Here is a 20,236-nt window from a genome sequence, read left to right as displayed (position 1 = left end):
TAGCGGTCCAAAAAAGATCAGTTTTTCCCTAAAGCATTCTGACTGGGAAAGGATCCGCTCAGAACGCGTCAGTTTGCCTCCGCTCAGTCTCCGTTCCGCATTGGAGACAGACACCAAAACGCTGCCTGCAGATTAAAGGGATCCGTCCTGGCACAGAATGTAAGTCAATGGGGACAGATCCGTTTTCTATTGACTTTTAATGGTGTTCAAGATGGATCCGTCTTGGCAATGTTACAGATAATACAAACAGATCCGTTCTGAACGGATGCAGACGGTTCTATTATCGGAACGGATCCGTCTGTGCAGGTCCATGACGGATCCGCACCAAACGCGAGTGTGAAAGTAGCCTTAGGTCTCTTTCACACTTGCGTTGTCCGGATCCGGCGTGTACTCCACTTGCCGGAATTACACGCCGGATCCGGAAAAACGCAAGTGAACTGAAAGCATTTGAAGACGGATCCGTCTTCAAAATGCGTTCAGTGTTACTATGGCAGCCAGGACGCTATTAAAGTCCTGGTTGCCATAGTAGGAGCAGGGAGCGGGGGAGCGGTATACTTACAGTCCGTGCGGCTCCCGGGGCGCTCCAGAATGACGTCAGAGCGCCCCATGTGCATGGGGCGCTCTGACATCACTCTGGAGCGCCCCAGGAGCTGCACGGACGGTAAGTATGCTGTTCCCCCGCTCCCCACTACACTTTACCATGGCTGCCAGGACTTTAGCGTCCCGGCAGCCATGGTAACCATTCAGAAAAAGCTAAACGTCGGATCCGGCAATGCGCCGAAACGACGTTTAGCTTAAGGCCGGATACGGATCAATGCCTTTCAATGGGCATTAATTCCGGATCCGGCCTTGCGGCAAGTGTTCAGGATTTTTGGCCGGAGCAAAAAGCGCAGCATGCTGCAGTATTTTCTCCGGCCAAAAAACGTTCCGGTCCGGAACTGAAGACGTCCTGATGCATCCTGAACGGATTTCACTCCATTCAGATTGCATTAGGATAAAACTGATCAGGATTCTTCCGGCATAGAGCCCCGACGACGGAACTCTATGCCGGGAGACAAGAACGCAGGTGTGCATGAGGCCTTAGTCTTGACCACAGCCAAGGGTTTGTTACAATTGTATCCACTCTAAAGACTCTTCTCTGGATTACAGCACTGATACATTGTAACAAACAGGACAGGAGATAACTACTGCTGATGTGTTCACCTCAAAGAGGACTGACTGGATACATTGTAACAAACCCTCAGCTGTGAGAAGTCAGGAGGACAGTTTTCAGACTGACAGCAAGCAGAGATCCTGAAAATGGGAACAGTCCAAATGCCACATGTATTAGGACAGCTTTCACTCTGCAATCTTCTGGGAGAACATATCAATGGCCACCAATGTGTGATGGGAGAGCGTCAGACCCCCGGGGGCCCCACTGATCAGCAAAACTAAAGGGATGCCCCCTTTTTCCAACAACCACACTGACGGCCATTCTCAAGGACACGTAGGACAACAATACTGACTTAGGCCTCATGCACACGACCGTATGTATTTTGCGGTCTGCAAAAAACACGGATGACGTCCATGTGCATTCCGTATTTTACAGAACGAAACAACTAGCCCCTAATAGAACAGTCCTATCCTTGTCCGTAATGCAGACAATAGGACATGTTCTATTTTTTTTGCGGAATGGAAATACGGACGTACGGAAATGGAATGCACTGACCCATTGAAATGAATGGTTCCGTAAACAGTCCGCAAAAAAAGGAACGGTAAGAAAATACGTTTGTGTGCATGAGTCGTTAGGGTTTGTTCACACGACCATATGGCTTTTTCAGTGTTTTGCGGGTGGTTTTTAACGGATCCGTTTTTCGTTTCAGTTGCGTTTCCGGTTCCATTCCGTTCTTCCATATGGCACATAAAGTAATTACATAGAAAAAATTGGGCCGGGCATAACATTTTCAATAGATGGTTCCGTAAAAACAGAACAGATATGGAGGATATATACGGAGTACATTCCGTATGCGTTCCGTTTTTTTGCGGACCCATTGATTTGAATGGAGCCACGGAACGTGATTTGCGGGCAATAACAGGACATGTTCTATCTCTGAACCGAAAAGGAATGCATACGGAGTACATTCAGGTTTTTTTGCCATTGAAATGGATTGGACCGTATACGCAACTCAAAAAACGACCCGTATACGGAACGCAAAAAAGTTTGTGCGAACGAGCCCTTATCCTGAGTTATCATCTAACACTCCAGTCACATCCAAAGCTGCAGTCACAGTGCATTGTGGGAGGCCATGAGACACCTCCTGCTAAGAGACTAGGTCACATGACTGTCAGATTCCACTTGGCATTCAGAATTGTTACTGTTGCCTTGGAGGTGACTGGAGAAGAAGATACAATGTAGCCCAGAATCTGTACAAAGAAAACAAAGTATCCAAAGCGCTGGCATCACCCATGACAACCAATCTGACCGGGGCGGCGCTATCCCAACAGAGAATAAGAGACGGGGCCGGGGGTTCTGGTAGTAGTTTTATTTCCAGCGATACGGCAGTTCTCAGAACTGAACGGCGTATTGTATCATGCGTTTGGAAACTTCCTTATTGTCAAAGCTTCTCTGTGCCGGCGAACAGTCGGGGTACACAGGCCGGCCTATGATGTACTGTGACACAGGGGGCGCTCTAGGTATAGACTACACAATGAAGCACACAAAACGCAGAGGCCTAGAGGTAATGGCACACTCCTGGCCTCTAAGCCCCGCCTCTGGTAAAGCAGGGGTGGAGCCCAGCCCCTACAGCGGGGGCGGTGCCTGATCCTTATTGGCACAGGAACACTGAACGTCAGCTATTATTTTTTTATGGTTATGGCACATGGATAATTACGGGGGGGGGGGGGGGGATGAGCGCGGGCGCCCTGGAACATGGAGAATAAAATAGATCTATACAGTTTGGCAGTAATTTTTTATATATAGATTTTTCTTTTTAAACCTCTAAAAACAACATAAAAAGTGGAGAAAATAAACCCTAAAAACTTGTAACATATTGTAGAACAGCGCATAAAATTCTCCGAAAATACTCATGTAACAGCTTTGGAGAGGAAATCTCTTCCTATTTATATCAGGGTCGGGCAGCGGGAGGCGCAGTGCATATTATGGGGGTTAATATTTTAGATTTTTTTTTTTATACTTTTTACAGACGGATGACGTGGAGGCAGCTGCTGAGTAAACAAACAATGAGAGTTTTCTTTCCGTAGATGAGACACGAGGAAAGTGCTAAAGCTTGAAGATGCCGCCAGTGCCGACAATAATATACTGTCCACCGAGACTAAGATCTACAGAAAACTCCAGAGGTCACTGCCACGATAAAACACTAACAACAGTCAATCCGTAACAGGGGGAGGGGCCAGGCAGCGTGGAGGAGGGGTTAAAGGCCGATTCACCTTTGGCGTTACTTTGCAGAATATGATGGGGAAGGACCTAAGCATCGATTCCCTAATATATTGTTATTAACAGATCTGTTCCTGTCCGCCGTGGGAGTGATCCGAACATGGCGCAGGGTGGTCACCCGGGGTTTTCAGACTTCACATACAGTGAGGAGCAGAAGTATTTGGACCCCCTGCGATTCTGCAAGTTCTCCCGCTTAGAAACCATGGAGGGTCTGACACTCGCATTGTAGGGGATTCCCATCCGAGAGGCAGAATGGAAATAATCCAGGAGATCCCATTGTGTGATTTGTATAGAATGTCTTTGTCTTTGTTGCTGCTGAACAGAAGGATCTTAACACCTGAGAAACAGCCAGAATTCGGGCTCAGAGACCTGTTACTGCGCCTTTATAAAGCCCACCTCTACTGCACCCGTCTGAGCTCTGTAAAGACCCCTGTCCACCCCACAGTCAGTCAGACGCCAACTACTACCATGGGCAAGGCCACAGAGCGGTCAGAAGACACCAGAGACAGAAGTGCGGACCTCCACAAGGCTGGGAAGGGCGACGGGGCAATGGCCGAGCAGCTTGGTGAAAATAGATCAACTGTTGGAGCAATTGTTAGAAAACGGAAGAGGCTGAAGACGACTGTCAGTCTCCTCGGACTGGGGCTCCATGCAAGATCTCACCTCGTGGGGTATCACTGATGATAAGGAAGGTGAGGAATCAGCCCAGAACTACAAGGGAGGAGCTGGTCAATGACCTGAGGAGAGCGGGGACCCCAGGTCAGAGGTCACTGTCGGTAGAACACTACACCGTCATGGTTCCAGATCCTGCATTGCACGGAAGGTTCCCCTGCTCCAGTCATCACATGTCCAGGCCCGTCTGAAGTTTGCCAATGACCATCTGGAGGATCCAGAGGAGGCCGGGGAGAGAGTCATGTGGTCAGAGGAGACCAAAGGAGAACTTTATGGTCTAAACTTCACTCGTCGAGTTTGGAGGAAAAAGAAGGATGAGTTGCATCCCAAGAACACCGTCCCTACTGTGAAGCATCGGGGGGGGGGGGGGGGGGGGGGGTAACATTATGCTTTGGGGGGGCTTTTTGGGTAGGGGCCAGGACGACTGCACTGAATTAAGGAGAGGATGAATGGGGCCATTTATTGGGAGATTTTGAGCAACAACCTCCTTCCCTCAGTCAGAGCATTGAAGATGGGTCGTGGCTGGGTCTTCCAACATGACAACGACCCGAAGCACACAGCCAGGATAGCCAAGGAGCGGCTCCGTAAGAAGCAGATCAAGGTTCTGGAGTGGCCTAGCCCGTCTCCGGACCTAAATCCAATAGAACATCTTAGGAGGGAGCGGAAACTCTGTGTTGCTCGGCGACAGCCCCGAAACCTGACAGATGTAGAGGAGATCGGTGTGGAGGAGTCGGCCGAAACCCCTGCTGACATGTCTGCAAACCTGGTGAAGAACTACAGGAGACGTCTGACCAAAGGCTTCTGGACCAAACACTAACACGGATCGTCTCAGGTGTTCAGATCCTTCTGTTCAGCAAGACAAAGACATTGTATACAAATCACACAATGGGATTTCCTGATTATTTCCATTCTGCCTCTCGGATGGGAATGTCCCTACACTGTGAGCGTCAGACCCTCCATGGTTTCTAAGTGGGAGAACTTGCAGAATCACAGATACTTCTGCTCCTCACTGTGTAGACCATATGGTATGGCAGCCTGTAGGGGACAACAGGACACAGATCAGAGACCTCAGAGAGCGATTCTGTTAATGAAAACATATTAAGCGGTTGGTTGTTAAGCAATTTTCTTCTTCCAAAGGCAGAGTTGCCTTTTAAGTCCACTTTGGCACAGCCTCCTGCAAGATTCCAACACGATCGGTCCAGCAATAGCGCCAGAGGTGGCTCAACTCCAGCCGCCATCTTGTCCTGGAAGAAGACAGGAAGGCAGAAGAGGACAAGCTCGCGGAGACACAGGCAGCAGAAGTCCTTTCTTCACAGATTAGTGGTTTGTCCGATATAAAAGGTGCGCCCCTTGAACACGAGGCTCTATGGTACCTCGCGCCTCAATCTTCTGATTTGCATTCCTCATAGTTTCATGTCTGATAGGCGACTGGTTAGACATTATATGGCCTAGAATCCAGGCGCAGAGACAGACCGCTCTCACCCACCCGGGGTATAACAATATCTCGACCCCAGCCGTTTACATCTAAAGAGGCTTGGTTAGAAGAGGTTGATGCGTTTTTAGCGCACATGCAGCAGGACAAGGTTAAAAAGAACCCGAAATAAGGTGCGCATAGGCAAGGAGACAGGGCGAGCATGCAGAAAAACAAGTGACCAAGTGTGAGAGTTGCCCTTAAAATGGGCCACGACCAGAAAGGAAGTGAGGAGCACGACCAGACAGGAAGTGAGGAGAAGGAGGGAGGAGCATGACCAGACAGGAAGTGTGGAGCAGGGAGGGAGGAGCATGACCAGACAGGAAGTGAGGAGAAGGAGGGAAGAGCACAACCAGACAGGAAGTGAGGAGCGTGACCAGAGGGGCAGGGAGGGAAGAGCATGACCAGACAGGAAGTGAGGAGCACGACCAGAAAGGAAGTGTGGAGCAGGGAGGGAGGAGCACGACCAGACAGGAAGTGTGGAGCAGGGAGGGAGGAGCACGACCAGACAGGAAGTGAGGAGAAGGAGGGAAGAGCACAACCAGACAGGAAGTGAGGAGCGTGACCAGAGGGGCAGGGAGGGAAGAGCACGACCAGACAGGAAGTGAAGAGCAGGGAGGGAGGAGCACAACCAGACAGGAAGTGAGGGAGGAGCACGGAGGGAGGGAGGAGCACAACCAGACAGGAAGTGAGGGAGGAGCACGACCAGACAGGAAGTGAGGGAGGAGCACGACCAGACAGGAAGTGAGGGAGGAGCACGACCAGACAGGAAGTGAAGGAGGAGCACGACCAGACAGGAAGGGAAGGAGGAGCACGACCAGACAGAAAGGGAAGGAGGAGCACGACCAGACAGGAAGTGAGGGAGGAGCACGACCAGACAGGAAGTGAGGGAGGAGCACGACCAGACAGGAAGTGAGGGAGGAGCACGACCAGACAGGAAGTGAGGGAGGAGCACGACCAGACAGGAAGTGTGGAGCAGGGAGGGAGGAGCACGACCAGACAGGAAGTGTGGAGCAGGGAGGGAGGAACACAACCAGACAGGAAGTGAGGAGAAGTTGGTTAAACATGGCGGCAAAGCCTGGAAACTGCTGCTCGGATTGGATACGGGGGATTCCCAGTATGTGGTGGGGGAGTTATGGGGGTAACTTTGGAGGAGGTATTCCCCAGGATACAGCGATAACCACGTCCATTTTACGGTATCTCTGGTCGCTCACAGGTTTCTCTTTTTGTATAGATTTTTTTGACTACTCGCTCCGACGGTCAGGTAACTATGGAGGGGGGTCTTATTTTCCTCCTGTATAAAGCTCGCCCCGGGTTCCTTGCGTCAGCAACACCTCTACGAATCTACGACAAAACACACATGAAATACGTTAGAGAGCGACAAACCTCAAGGAAATCCCCCTCCCCCTTACAGGAAACAATCACAGGGGCTGCACCAGCTCTGCATGCTGTCATTGAATAGAAGAGGCTGGAAAAACTGCAATGAGCTAATACTTCTCACAGCTGAGGGTTTGTTACAACTGTATCCAGCCTAGTCAGCTAAACAGGTGCAATAAGTCTGAAAAAGTGCGACTTCCATTATATCTGCTATGTACAACACAAAATCCAACGTCTGGATTTTTTGTGACTGTCGCCTTGCAGCCAAGTCTGTTACAATGTATCAGTCTGATCATGGTCTAAACTGGATTCAATTGTAACCAACCCTCATCCCATTCACTGACAGCAAGCAGAGGGGGCCTACATTTCAGTAAGTGCCCGATGAGCAGCTGTAAGTTGATAAATTGGACTTGTATGGAGGCAGAATTTTGAGTGCAGCTCTGGAAGTTTAGAAATATTACATTTCTGGTGGGCTTCATTTGCGTCACTGACCCCGTGGTGCCAAACATCGCGCTTGTGATGCAATAATCTGCAGACTGGTATAAAAAATAACGTCATTTATTCTGAGGCCGGAGCCGCCCCTTTAAAAAATAAAATATTAGCCACAACATGACACAGATGGCGGGCCCGCAAACAAGCATGGAGGCGAAGGCTATCTAGGCAGATCTCGTCTGTAGTCCGTAAACGCCGATTCTCTGATACGGGACTACTTCTGATTTACCCTCATCATCCTGGAGTCTAAAAAGCGGTCATGACAAAATAAACAATGGTGCTAGTGATTCACATTTGCGCCACTGTAAATACCGGATAATGGGAATTTCACGGACTATAAGACACCCGGACGCACTGTCTACGAACCATCGCCTTGGGGGCTGATTCTGAGGGTACGGCACCCTGACTGGGCGGAGCGGTGGGCTATGGGGGTGGGGCTATGCTTATAACACAGCGATTTCATCCAATCACAGCTTCTGTTCTTCATACACCCCAGAGGCGGCCATGACGGTTTTAAGGGGTGCGGTGCCCCTCCCCCGCACAGAGCAGCTTAGATGTAAGTCTTAGCACCTTTGGCGTTTTTGTCCAGATACACTTCGATATAGGACGTGGGGACGTAGCCCTCCTCCTCCTCGTTCCTCCGGATTCGCGTCCAGCCGTCACCTTTGTCCTCCTCGATGACGCTCAGTATTTCTCCCTCTGCTACGCATATGGTTCCTTCGTTTTCACCTGGGTGGATAAGATGAGTGTCAGCGCCGATCCCACCGGCTGACAAAAACGCACGCAATACGGCAAGGCGCAAAAACTACCGTCAAAGGGGTATAAGGCTTTACAGGTTCCTATGGTGGCGAGGGGCTCCTCGTCATCGAAGTCATCGTCAAATTCTGTGGGCGTCACCTTCACCTCTGTCTCCTGGCTCAGATCTTCTGTGTAACTCCCATCCGGACTGCTCAAGAGACAAAGCAATACCATCACTATAGCAACACACCTCACGGCCACAAGGGGGCGCCACCAGCCTGACAACTATATACTGCATGCTTCCTGCAACCTCCCTCCCACTAGTCCATGTTCTGCACCCCTTTAACTCTGCTCATCCTGGGCTTCCTAGTGCATGGACCTAAAACATAATCATAGGAAACAATGACCTAATTCAGCATTCGCTCCTCTGCTTCTGGAAAAGCTGGGTGACAACAAACACGGACACATATAGGGGTTGGCCCTCACGTTTCTTTGACTTCTCAGGAATCTGGGAAAGCTGGGTAAGAGTGCCTGCAAGGACAGTAGCAGTGACCACCCCGATTGCCACACAGCTATACACAGGAGGGAGATGTCGCTCTGGATTAGAGCCCCGGGCCCCTGGTCTGTGGTTGTCATGGCTTCCTGTAGTACTGCCACCTGATTGGGCGATTAGGGTCCTGGTCCCAGCCTCACACCCGGTATACTGTACCTCTCTCGGTCCTGGGCGCAGTTACTGACTGGTGCAGTGTTCTGGGTCTCGTACAGGGCGCTCTGCCGGCGCGAGCCATCGTTGCGTGACGGCAACCGTCCTTCGACCTCCGCCAGCCAGCCCTGGAGGAAGGGAGCGGCAAATAGAGCTATGACATACAAGGTGGCGGACTATTAGAACACGCTGCCGGTGACAACATGGCGGACACATCGTTAAACCGAGCCAAATGCCAACACTGAACTCGAACACTAGATGGCGCCATGGGGCAATAAACAACCCACAACCAATGCCCGTGACATAGTATGAAGCGCTGCCCTTGAAAGGGTCACATGAGCCGGACGGGGGCACTATATACCTACAATATGGCGCCATCTAGCGACACAATGAGGAATCCTAATGTAAAGGGGGTCAGACATGGTAATAGGACCTCCCAAAATGGTTATCGATAGGACTGGGCAGATAGGGGGCGCCGAGAAGAAGATCAACGTAACAAGGTACCAGCTGAGACCACAACATCGCTGCCGAGAACGGCTTCTGTGCTCACCTCAAACTTCTGCGCCTCGATCCGCAGCTTCTCAATGTTGTTCCCGATTTCTATGAGTTTCTGTGCAACACTGGCGGGATCTCCCATCTGTGGGTTCTTCATGTACACGTCCTTCATCTTCGTCAACGCGTCTCTGTATAACGTAACGACAAGAAAGGTGATGGGCGGGTATATAAAGCATGAGCTGTGTGCATATATTACATAACTTATCTAGAGCAGGGTATACTCCAGAGCTGCACTCACTATTCTGCTGGTGCAGTCACTGTGTACATACATTACTTATCCTGTACTGATCCTGAGTTACATCCTGTATTATACTCCAGAGCTGCACTCACTATTCTGCTGGTGCAGTCACTGTGTACATACATTACTTATCCTGTACTGATCCTGAGTTACATCCTGTATTATACTCCAGAGCTGCACTCACTGTTCTGCTGGTGCAGTCACTGTGTACATACATTACTTATCCTGTACTGATCCTGAGTTACATCCTGTATCATACTCCAGAGCTGCACTCACTATTCTGCTGGTGCAGTCACTGTGTACATACATTACTTATCCTGTACTGATCCTGAGTTATATCCTGTATTATACTCCAGAGCTGCACTCACTATTCTGCTGGTGCAGTCACTGTGTACATACATTACTTATCCTGAGTTACATCCTGTATTATACTCCAGAGCTGCACTCACTATTCTGCTGGTGCAGTCACTGTGTACATACATTACTTATCCTGTACTGATCCTGAGTTACATCCTGTATTATACTCCAGAGCTGCACTCACTATTCTGCTGGTGCAGTCACTGTGTACATACATTACTTATCCTGTACTTATCCTGAGTTACATCCTGTATTATACTCCAGAGCTGCACTCACTATTCTGCTGGTGCAGTCACTGTGTACATACATTACTTATCCTGTACTTATCCTGAGTTACATCCTGTATTATACTCCAGAGCTGCACTCACTATTCTGCTGGTGCAGTCACTGTGCACATACATTACTTATCCTGTACTGATCCTGAGTTACATCCTGTATTATACTCCAGAGCTGCACTCACTATTCTGCTGGTGCAGTCACTGTGTACATACATTACTTATCCTGTACTGATCCTCAGTTACATCCTGTATTATACTCCAGAGCTGCACTCACTATTCTGCTGGTGCAGTCACTGTGCACATACATTACTTATCCTGTACTGATCCTCAGTTACATCCTGTATTATACTCCAGAGCTGCACTCACTATTCTGCTGGTGGAGTCACTGTGTACATACATTACTTATCCTGTACTGATCCTGAGTTACATCCTGTATTATACTCCAGAGCTGCACTCACTATTCTGCTGGTGGAGTCACTGTGTACATACATTACTTATCCTGTACTGATCCTCAGTTACATCCTGTATTATACTCCAGAGCTGCACTCACTTTCTGCACAGTGACGCCTCCGCCTCTCACCTCTGGTCGATCTCTTTCTGGATGTCTTTGTTCAGCTCGTCCACCTTCTGCTGCAGCTTCTTCCGCCTCTGCTCCGGGGGCAGGTTGCTGAAGTCCTCCGGTGTCGCCCCCTGGTGGAAGCCAAAACACTGCACAGTTATGTCCACCATCCGTTCAGGCGGCATGCACTAATTACACCCATGCACTGCATGCAATAATGAGCACCAGGGCTGGAGGAGAGAGCGCCCCCACCACACCACAGGCCGGGCGGGATATTGATTGCCCAGAGGTAACAGAATAAATCACGGATTAAGGAAAGACACATTTGAATAAAGTATTAACCCACTCCAGACCGCTACTATGCCCGGAGCCCAAACACTGCGCCTCGCTTTACACCAGGGGCCCCGGTAATGACTGTATAATGATGAGTTCTGCAAATCTGTGTTTTGCTTCAATATTACTTCAAATATCTCTGCTTTCTGTCAGTGAGTAGGAATATTGCAGTTTACATTCAGAGTTTTGTGTTGATCTAATACTCACCACTGAGGGTTTGTTACAGTTGTATCCAGTCTAGACAATCACCCTTGACTCCAGAGTGATATATTTAACCTGCACTGATACATTGTAACAAACTACAATCAAGGGCTTGTTACAGCATTCAATCCTGGTAACACACAGCAATCCTATCAGTGCAGGTAACATGTATCCGTCAGATGTCGTAGACTAGAGTCATAGGGTACAAACCCTCAGCTGTGAGAGGTCGTTTAAACCAGTGTAAAACAATGGTTCTTATTCACTGATACCAAGCAGAGCTCTTTTAGAGGGTGAACACAGGTTATATTAAAGGGTAGAAGAACGGGCACAAAAATGGAACATCCCTTTCGGTGATTTCCGTGTCGGCATCATGTCAGCTTCAGCCGATACATAATTCATCTCCACCTGCAGAGGGCCGATGTGCTGAACCTACCCCTCCCAGTGTCTATGCTGTGTGCTCGAACTGAAGGGGTTAAAGGAGAAATCTGCCCTTCGGGCGGCACGTGGTAACAGGGTCCCGATTGGCGGGCTCCTGACGAGGGTCTGCGGTGCGAGGCGCTGCGCTCGGGGAGAACGTTCATAATGAAGAAGGTGGACATTTATAATGTATTATGTGCAGTGACCGCCTCCTGACACTAGGTGGCACCCCGTCCACACTGCAGCTTCTGCATCTCCAGACACAAAGCATGGCGGCGGACAATGGACTTGTCTCTGTATGCGGCTCCCGTCCCCACCACATTCCTGGCCGGCCTCTGCTCTACGCTAATACCCGCTGCATTCTCACCCCCCCCTGCGGTGACCTGTACGACAGAAGAGTCCACCATCGGCCAAAAGTGTCATTTAAAGGGACATTAGCTATTTGGATGCAGCAAGTTCACGAATGGACCTATGGGGGCAATGATGCTCACTGGTCGCCCAGAAAGCAGCCACACTGCGCACACACGACACAGCGCATTATAACATTATATCAGTTCCACTGCATTTGCTTCCTGTGTCACATGACATCCTGTATACCTGAGCAGCAGGTCATGTGACCAGGAAGCACCACCTATGAGGGGCAATGGCTGTAGAATAAACAATAAGACTTTACGTTTAATCTGCTTTCAAGACCTCTGCTTGCTGTCAGTGAATGAGAACATCCAGAGGGTGAAACCCACTAGAGGTTCGCAGTAGTTGTATCCAGTGCAGACAATCCTCTGTGGACTCCAGACTGATACATTGTAACAAACCATCAGGACAGGAGAGAGGTGTGCTGCTGCTGTGTTTCACTCACAGAGGATTATTTAGACAATGTAACAAACCCTCAGCTGCGAGAAGACAGGATGGATGTAAACATGAAGTTTTACATTCATGACAGCAAGCAGAGATCTTGACGATGGCGAGAGCAAGAAAGTCTATCAGGAAGTTTCAGGACGAGACCATTAATCAAATGTTGAAGAAATCCTTGGGCTTTGCATGAGCCATGTGTGTCCTACTCCTGTCACATCCAGAGCTGCATTCAGAAATCTGTTGCTTTCCCACTTCCTCCTGCAGGTTTATGGTCTGTAGGGGCTCTCAGGATTCACAGCTTCTCCTCTCCCCCTGCTGGTTCAGGGTCTTATGCCCGTGCGCAGCACAGAAAATAAATCCAGTTCTTTGGGACATTGTCGTTTTAAGCAGGAAGAATTGTAAATGCAGCTCTGGCAGGGACAGGAGTATAAAAGAATTTTGCCTGCTAAGGTAATGGCAGTAGATGGGGAACCACAAGTCCCAGCTCCTGCGTGTTACAAGTTAGTGGTCGCACCCCCGGGGTTTAATGTCAAGCTCGTTTTAGGATTGCAGGGATAACGAGGGGTCACATGACACACCAGTACACACAAAGCAGTGGCAGGAGGGGACACGCACCAAACACATGCAAATCTATCCACGAGGCGGGGGAGGGGGTGACGGCAGCACCAGAGGCACAACCAGGAGGGACAGCAAGTGCCAGTGCTAGATCGGCCCCCAGGTTTACGGGAAGTTTGTTAACACTTTGCTTTCCTTATCTCACATGGAGTAAAACCTACTCCAGTCACATCCAGAGCTGCTGATTATTTTGATCCCTGATGCGGTGCTGCGGGTTTGGCGTTTGCACAAAGCAAGCTCTGCTGCAATACGGGAGATGAAGTGTACAGTAATCGCCGCTGGTTACAGCATGTCGTCTTCTCCAGTCACATCCAGAGCTGCACCGACAGCTGGTTACAAACACTGCAACTCCCAGAATGCATGACATCACAAAATGTCCTCTTTAGGAAGGGCAGCAGTAGAGGGCGCAAAGTGCCAAAATAACTGCGGATGGAGCTTTAAAAGTGACTAGAGTAGATAAAGCAAAGTACTTACAAGTTACTCCAGCGAGATTATTACTAAAAGTGGGAGGGGCCACTGTGCATGGTGGGAGGGGCTTCTGCTTGTGCCTCTGGGTCCGGACACCGGATTGGCGGCGAGGGGGGGGGGGGGGTCATGCCAAAACATTTCTTACCAGCTTCAGAGAAAGCTTCATGGAGATCAAATAAAAAAAAAAAGAGAAAGAGGAAAAAAAAAAGTGCAGGTCAGCGAAGGGTGAATGTCGCCATGGCACCGTCACATCACATACCCTGCGCCAAAGTTCACAAACCCACAGCGCCCCCTGCTGGCACCGAGTGTCAGCTGCAATCTACCCACTGGAGCAGGAATGGCTGATGCAGCAGCAGCGCCCCCCTGTGGCCACAGCAAATACATCTATAAACCTGACCTGGAAGTATCAGAAGCAGCAGATGCAGGGCGAGAAACAGTGACGGCCACAGGGGGCAGCACTCGGGGGTCTGCAGGGTCTCCCCCCTATTGCTCTGCCTGTGTGAGGCTGTCTCTACAGACGGGGGCGACACTACGGCTGGGGAGCTACCGCAGTTAGGGGGCGCTGTGCCCAGGCCTGGTACAGTAAGTGCAGCAAATACAGGAGACACGGGCACAGGATGAGCGGCAGGAGAGCGGGCACAGCGCCGCTTATCCTGCGGGAATGCCGCATCCCATCTGCTGCCCCTGATACCAGCTATGACCTAGAGTGTGAGCTTCTGGGACGAGGGATGATGGGAGTGATATACTGTATAATAGGGGGTTAGATTGTGAGCTCCTGGGACAAGGGATGATGGGAGTGATACATTGTATAATAGGGGGTTAGATTGTGAGCTCCTGGGACAAGGGATGATGGGAGTTATATACTGTATAATAGGGGGTTAGATTGTGAGCTCCTGGGACAAGGGATGATGGGAGTAATACATTGTATAATAGGGGGTTAGATTGTGAGCTCCTGGGACAAGGGATGATGGGAGTGATACACTGCATAATAGGGGGATAGATTGTGAGCTCCTGGGACAAGGGATGATGGGAGTAATATATTGTATAATAGAGTGGTTAGATTATAAGCTCCTGGGATTAGAGATGATGGGAGTAATATATTGTATAATAGGGGCGCTAGATTGTGAGCTCCTGGGACAAGGGATGATGGGAGTGAGACATTGTATAATAGGGGGTTAGATTGTGAGCTCCTGGGACAAGGGATGATGGGAGTGAGACATTGTATAATAGAGGGGTTAGATTATGAGCTCCTGGGACAAGGGATGATGGGAGTGATATACTGTATAATAGGGGGTTAGATTGTGAGCTCCTGGGACAAGGGATGATGGGAGTAAAACATTGTATAATAGGGGGTTAGATTGTGAGCTCCTGGGACAAGGGATGATGGGAGTGATATACTGTATAATAGGGGGTTAGATTGTGAGCTCCTGGGACAAGGGATGATGGGAGTGATACATTGTATAATAGAGGGGTTAGGGTGTGAGCTCCTGGGGACAGGGATGATGGGAGGGATAGTCTGCATTATATTGCTGTGGGGTAGATTTCGGGCGCCTGCTCTTGATTCCAGCGCTTTCCCCCGCTGCTTGTGAACTTTGGCACAGACCTGATGAATGAGTACTGGATCCAGACAGAGATGGGCACGGACACATGGCAGGAATGTGATACTTCCTGGGCATCACCTACTAAGCAACCACTGCACCTGTGCGCCACCCGCACCTCACTGCCACCGGTACCGCAAGGTTCGTGTCCTGGTAGCAATGTATGCAGGCCACACACGGGGAGCACATGGCGGACAGAAGTCCGACACGCATCTAACAAGCTGTGATATGCACACCGCGTCTCCAATCTGGGCAGAGAAAGGGTTAACATGAGGGGGCACAGAATCTATAATTTGGTACATTACCCCCAAAAATAAAAGTCTGGGAAACAACCAACATGGCTGCTGCCCCTGCAGCGCCGTCACCCAGCTTTCCCAGGTGCCTGACCATTGCTAAGAGGTGGGGACGTCTCACTGCACATCAAGCTCCTGCACAGGCAGCCATATTGTTTGGCACCCAGCTTTCCCAGGAAGAGATCTATACAAGGACCGATAGTCACTGGGGGTTATTCCCATCCATAAGCACACCACAGCGGAGGAACTACAAATCCCAGGCAGTACTACAGCTCGGGGGTCTCACTGACTGCGGATCTAGAACCCTACAGGACCTTGCACCTCGTGGCGGTCATGGTGGGACAGCGATTTCAGCTTCAAGTGATAGTCCTGACCCGGCCGGCTCCACACATTCGGTGACAAGCGGCAGGACGGTGCCACAGTGTACGGAGGAGACATGGCGGGCGAATCTGAAGGGGACAAGACAGAGAAAATCGACCCATCAGTGCCCCATGAGGAGTCGTTATGTGGCGGTCACTAGGCATGGCGCCACCCTGCAACTTTAACTGCAACTAACTTTATTTCTAAGTAGTTTTTAAAAATCACAAAGCTCGTGCCCCTGAACTTTGCTGGTAGTCACTGGCAGGGGCTGAGCTGCAATACCAGAAACCGCCACCGGCAGGAGGGGCGCTGTCCCTGGGGAATCTGGCTACAACGAGGGGCCTTCCAGTAATAGCTAAATAATGCTGGAACTTTCTAATAGACTTCATATATCAATTTCTCTCTGCTGTCTGTCAGTGAATGGGAACTTTCCGCTTTACACCCAGAGGCTTTGTTACGATTGTATCCAGTCTTGACAATGTGGCCCCCAGACGGGAGAGAGGCTGCTGCTTGTTCACTGGCAGCCAGCAGAGATCTTGTAAATAGTGAGGAATTGAAACACAGGGTGTATTAGAAAGCTGCAAGGGATAGACCTGCGCTGTCAGTGAATGGAGGAGCCGGCCGCCGCTCTATCACCGCCGCGTCACTTACGACATAGTCCCTAGCCTCAAAGGCGCATGTGGCTTTTCCTAGCGTCCTCTTCATCATCCCCTTGTGAAAACACACAGACTGAGGCGGCCGAGTCAGCGGGAAGACAAAAGCAAACAGGGTGTTAGGGTGGTCACGGGGCCCCGCCTGCCGGTATACGGGGGAGGCAGAGGCCGCCATCTTGGTTCTGATCCAATACACATGAAAGGGTCCTGGAGTCCTCCTCCTTTCTGCTTCTGGGAATGATGGGTGGTAATCAGCATGGCCGTCACTACACCTCCCATAGGGGGATCACCCAGCTTTCTGAATTGTGGTGAAAAAATCAGAAGCCAGGAAAGCTGGGTGATCACCTCAGTGGGAGCTGGAATGGCGGCTATATTGGTTGGCAACCAACTTTCCCAGAATCAGACAGAATTAACGCATGACAGAAGAGGACAACTTGGGGACTATTTGGGGTCAGGGGTTCTTTACAACTACAATACCCAGCATGCCCTGAAGCCGCTGCCTCTACGGACGGCTGTAGCAGTGTCGGTTGCAGTGAGCTCTGCGCTTCTCCTTTTCATCCTCCGTGGAGCTGTGCTGGCACTACAGCTCTGTGTGCAGAGAACTACCACCCCCATCATTTCCTGTCCTCATACACTAGGGAGATTCCCAATGACTGCTCTCCCTGCGCCGTCCGTGGAGAGTGTTGGCGGTCATCGGCGGGTGGCGTACTGACCACACACAGAGCAGGATGGCTTCCCTGCCCCCGTCTATTATAGCTATATACTGGGCCCAGTCTGTTGCTGCAGGGAAAGACTGAATCATGAGCCCGCTCCTCGGGGGCGGGACTAGCTGATTATCCATTACTTCTGTCTGGCATTCAATGTGGGCCTTACATTCTGGACCATCATTCTTTGCAACAGGAAGTGACTCCTTAAAAATATAACCCCCCTCCCCCCATCTGAAAATAAAAGGGAAGGCTGCTGCTTACAGGGCTGAGCTACAAGCAGAATGTCACCGCTGATCTTTAGTGAATGGATAGGCGGCATTCTCAGGGATGTCTCCGCTGATCTCTAGTGATGGATAGGCGGCATTCTCAGTGATGTCTCCGCTGATCTCTAGTGAATAGGCTGCATTCTCAGTGATGTTACCGCTGATCTCTAGTGATAGGCGGCATTCTCAGTGATATCACCGCTGATCTCTAGTGAATGGATAGGCGGCATTCTCAGTGATGTCACCGCTGATCTCTAGTGATAGGCGGCATTCTCAGTGATATCACCGCTGATCTCTAGTGAATGGATAGGCGGCATTCTCAGTGATGTCACCGCTGATCTCTAGTGATAGGCGGCATTCTCAGTGATATCACCGCTGATCTCTAGTGAATGGATAGGCGCCATTCTCAGGGATGTCACCGCTGATCTCTAGTAAATAGGGTGCATTCTCAGTGATGTCACCGCTGATCTCTAGTGATAGGCGGCATTCTCGGTGATATCACCACTGATCTCTAGTGAATGGATAGGCGGCATTCTCAGGGATGTCTCCGCTGATCTCTAGCGATGGATAGGCTGCATTCTCAGTGATGTCACCGCTGATCTCTAGTGATAGGCGGCATTCTCAGGGATGTCTCCGCTGATCTCTAGTGATGGATAGGCGGCATTCTCAGTGATGTCACCGCTGATCTCTAGTGAATGGATAGGCGGCATTCTCAGTGATGTCACCGCTGATCTCTAGTGAACGGATAGGTATGCATTTTTGGTGATGTCACCGCTGATCTCTAGTGAACAGATAGGTGGCATTCTCAGAGATGTCACCGCTGATCTCTAGTGAACGGATAGGTATGCATTTTTGGTGATGTCACCGCTGATCTCTAGTGAACGGATAGGTGGCATTTTTGGTGATGTCACCGCTGATCTCTACTGAATGGATAGGCGGCATTCTCAGTGATGTCACCGCTGATCTCTAGTGAACAGATAGGTGGCATTCTCAGAGATGTCACCGCTGATCTCTAGTGAACGGATAGGCGGCATTCTCAGTGATGTCTCCGCTGATCTCTAGTGAACGGATAGGTATGCATTTTTGGTGATGTCACCGCTGATCTCTACTGAATGGATAAGCGGCATTCTCGGTGATGGCACCACTGATCTCTAGTGACGGATAGGCAGTATTCTCAGTGATGTCTCCGCTGATCTCTAGTGATAAGCGGCATTCTCGGTGATGTCACCACTGATCTCTAGTGAACGGATAGGCGGCATTCTCAGTGATGTCTCCGCTGATCTCTAGTGAACGGATAGGCGGCATTCTCAGTGATGTCACCGCTGATCTATTGGATCGTCGATGTGCTCATACACCAGTAGCTCAGCCCAGTACTTGCCTTCCTCAGTGTACGTCGTTGCCACCTTATCAAAGGATAAGCGTCTCGCGGTCACATGATACAAACAGGACTGATAAAAGAAGAGCAGGAGCGAGCACCCAGAGCACAACTTACCCCGCGCTTTAGACTTCTGAAGCAGTGGATTTTGGGTTTGGAGGTCATGAAGTCGTTGAGGCGATGGGAGAGGGGCTCCTTTTGCTGCTTGGGAGACTGGGGGCCGTTGGGAACAGCAGAGGGTGAGGCGGAGGCAGGGGGAGGAGGAGGGGGCTGATGAGGGGACGTTAAGAGGGACATAAGCTACGTATAAGAAAAGGAGCAGTGACAGAATATAAATCAAATCAAAAGATACAGAAGGAAAAAAAGAAAAAAAAAAAGAAAAAGAACACAAAATCAAAACGAGGGTTAAAAACAATCATTCCGAACCAATGGCACAAAAAAAAAATTGAAAATAAATAATACAAAACATAAAACACAAAAAAAAAACAATAAAAAAACTAAGTGACTCCGTGGCGGCAGCAGCAGCTTTGGAAGGAAGCGATAGAATGTTAGGAGAAGATGAGTCAAACACGGGTTAGCGAATGCTCCGATGACCTCCACCAGGGGGAGCAAGAAGCCATGCAACGCTCCTGCAGCAGCCCCTCCGAGGCCAGCGCCCCCTGCAATGCACGAACCTGTGTACGCATGCGCTGCAACCCACTTTAGTTTTCGTATATCTTATCCACTTTAAATCCCCCTCCTTAATAATATCACTGACTCCACCTCCACATGACACATTTGCAGTGCTACAGTGAATGGCGAGCGCCGGCATGCACCGCGCAAAAGGAAGATCAACCGAAATTCCCCGCAGAGGTAACCAGAAATTCACCATGGCAGAAAGCGAGGATCCTCCCCTCTAAACGCAGCAGCCAATCAAACTGCATGAATAGCAGTGACATCACCGAAGTGGGTGGTGTGGTCACTACATACACCGATGATCTCACACGTCCGTGATCCGGGCACCGGCTGCATCCTCCACCATAGGGGAAGAGGAGACTCATCATTAACCCCTTCAGCCCTGGGGTAGGGGGGGCCCAGGCTTATGCCATACAGTGCAGAGAAGAGAGTCCATCAACCACCGGAGTCGCCACGAGCCGCGGCCGGAGGTGAGAGCTGTTAGCATGCCGATTCAGAGTGGTCATTAATGGTAATTAATCTAAATTAATGATGAAGATGATGAAATTATTGT

At 50.0% G+C, this 20,236-nt stretch overlaps 1 protein-coding gene across 1 annotated transcript in view; it reads right to left on the bottom strand.

Moving 5' to 3' along the window:
* Positions 1-7,340: 7,340 nt before the first annotated feature.
* FNBP1 (formin binding protein 1) overlaps positions 7,341-20,236 on the bottom strand; it is a 108,148-nt gene continuing 95,252 nt past the window's right edge. The window contains exons 11-17 of the mRNA XM_044269073.1: positions 19,126-19,278; positions 13,905-13,919; positions 10,895-11,004; positions 9,437-9,569; positions 8,893-9,014; positions 8,255-8,391; positions 7,341-8,174 (exon numbers count right to left, since the gene is read on the bottom strand). Of these exons, the coding sequence (XP_044125008.1) occupies positions 7,996-8,174; positions 8,255-8,391; positions 8,893-9,014; positions 9,437-9,569; positions 10,895-11,004; positions 13,905-13,919; positions 19,126-19,278 (849 nt within the window). The 3' untranslated portion in view covers positions 7,341-7,995. The remainder of the gene's footprint in view (positions 8,175-8,254; positions 8,392-8,892; positions 9,015-9,436; positions 9,570-10,894; positions 11,005-13,904; positions 13,920-19,125; positions 19,279-20,236) is intronic.

This window comes from Bufo gargarizans, chromosome 9 (assembly GCF_014858855.1).
Source record: "Bufo gargarizans isolate SCDJY-AF-19 chromosome 9, ASM1485885v1, whole genome shotgun sequence".
In the NCBI taxonomy this organism is placed as follows: domain Eukaryota; kingdom Metazoa; phylum Chordata; class Amphibia; order Anura; family Bufonidae; genus Bufo; species Bufo gargarizans.
Note: the sequence above shows the minus strand (reverse complement) of the source record. Positions and strands in the feature narration are given on the sequence as shown.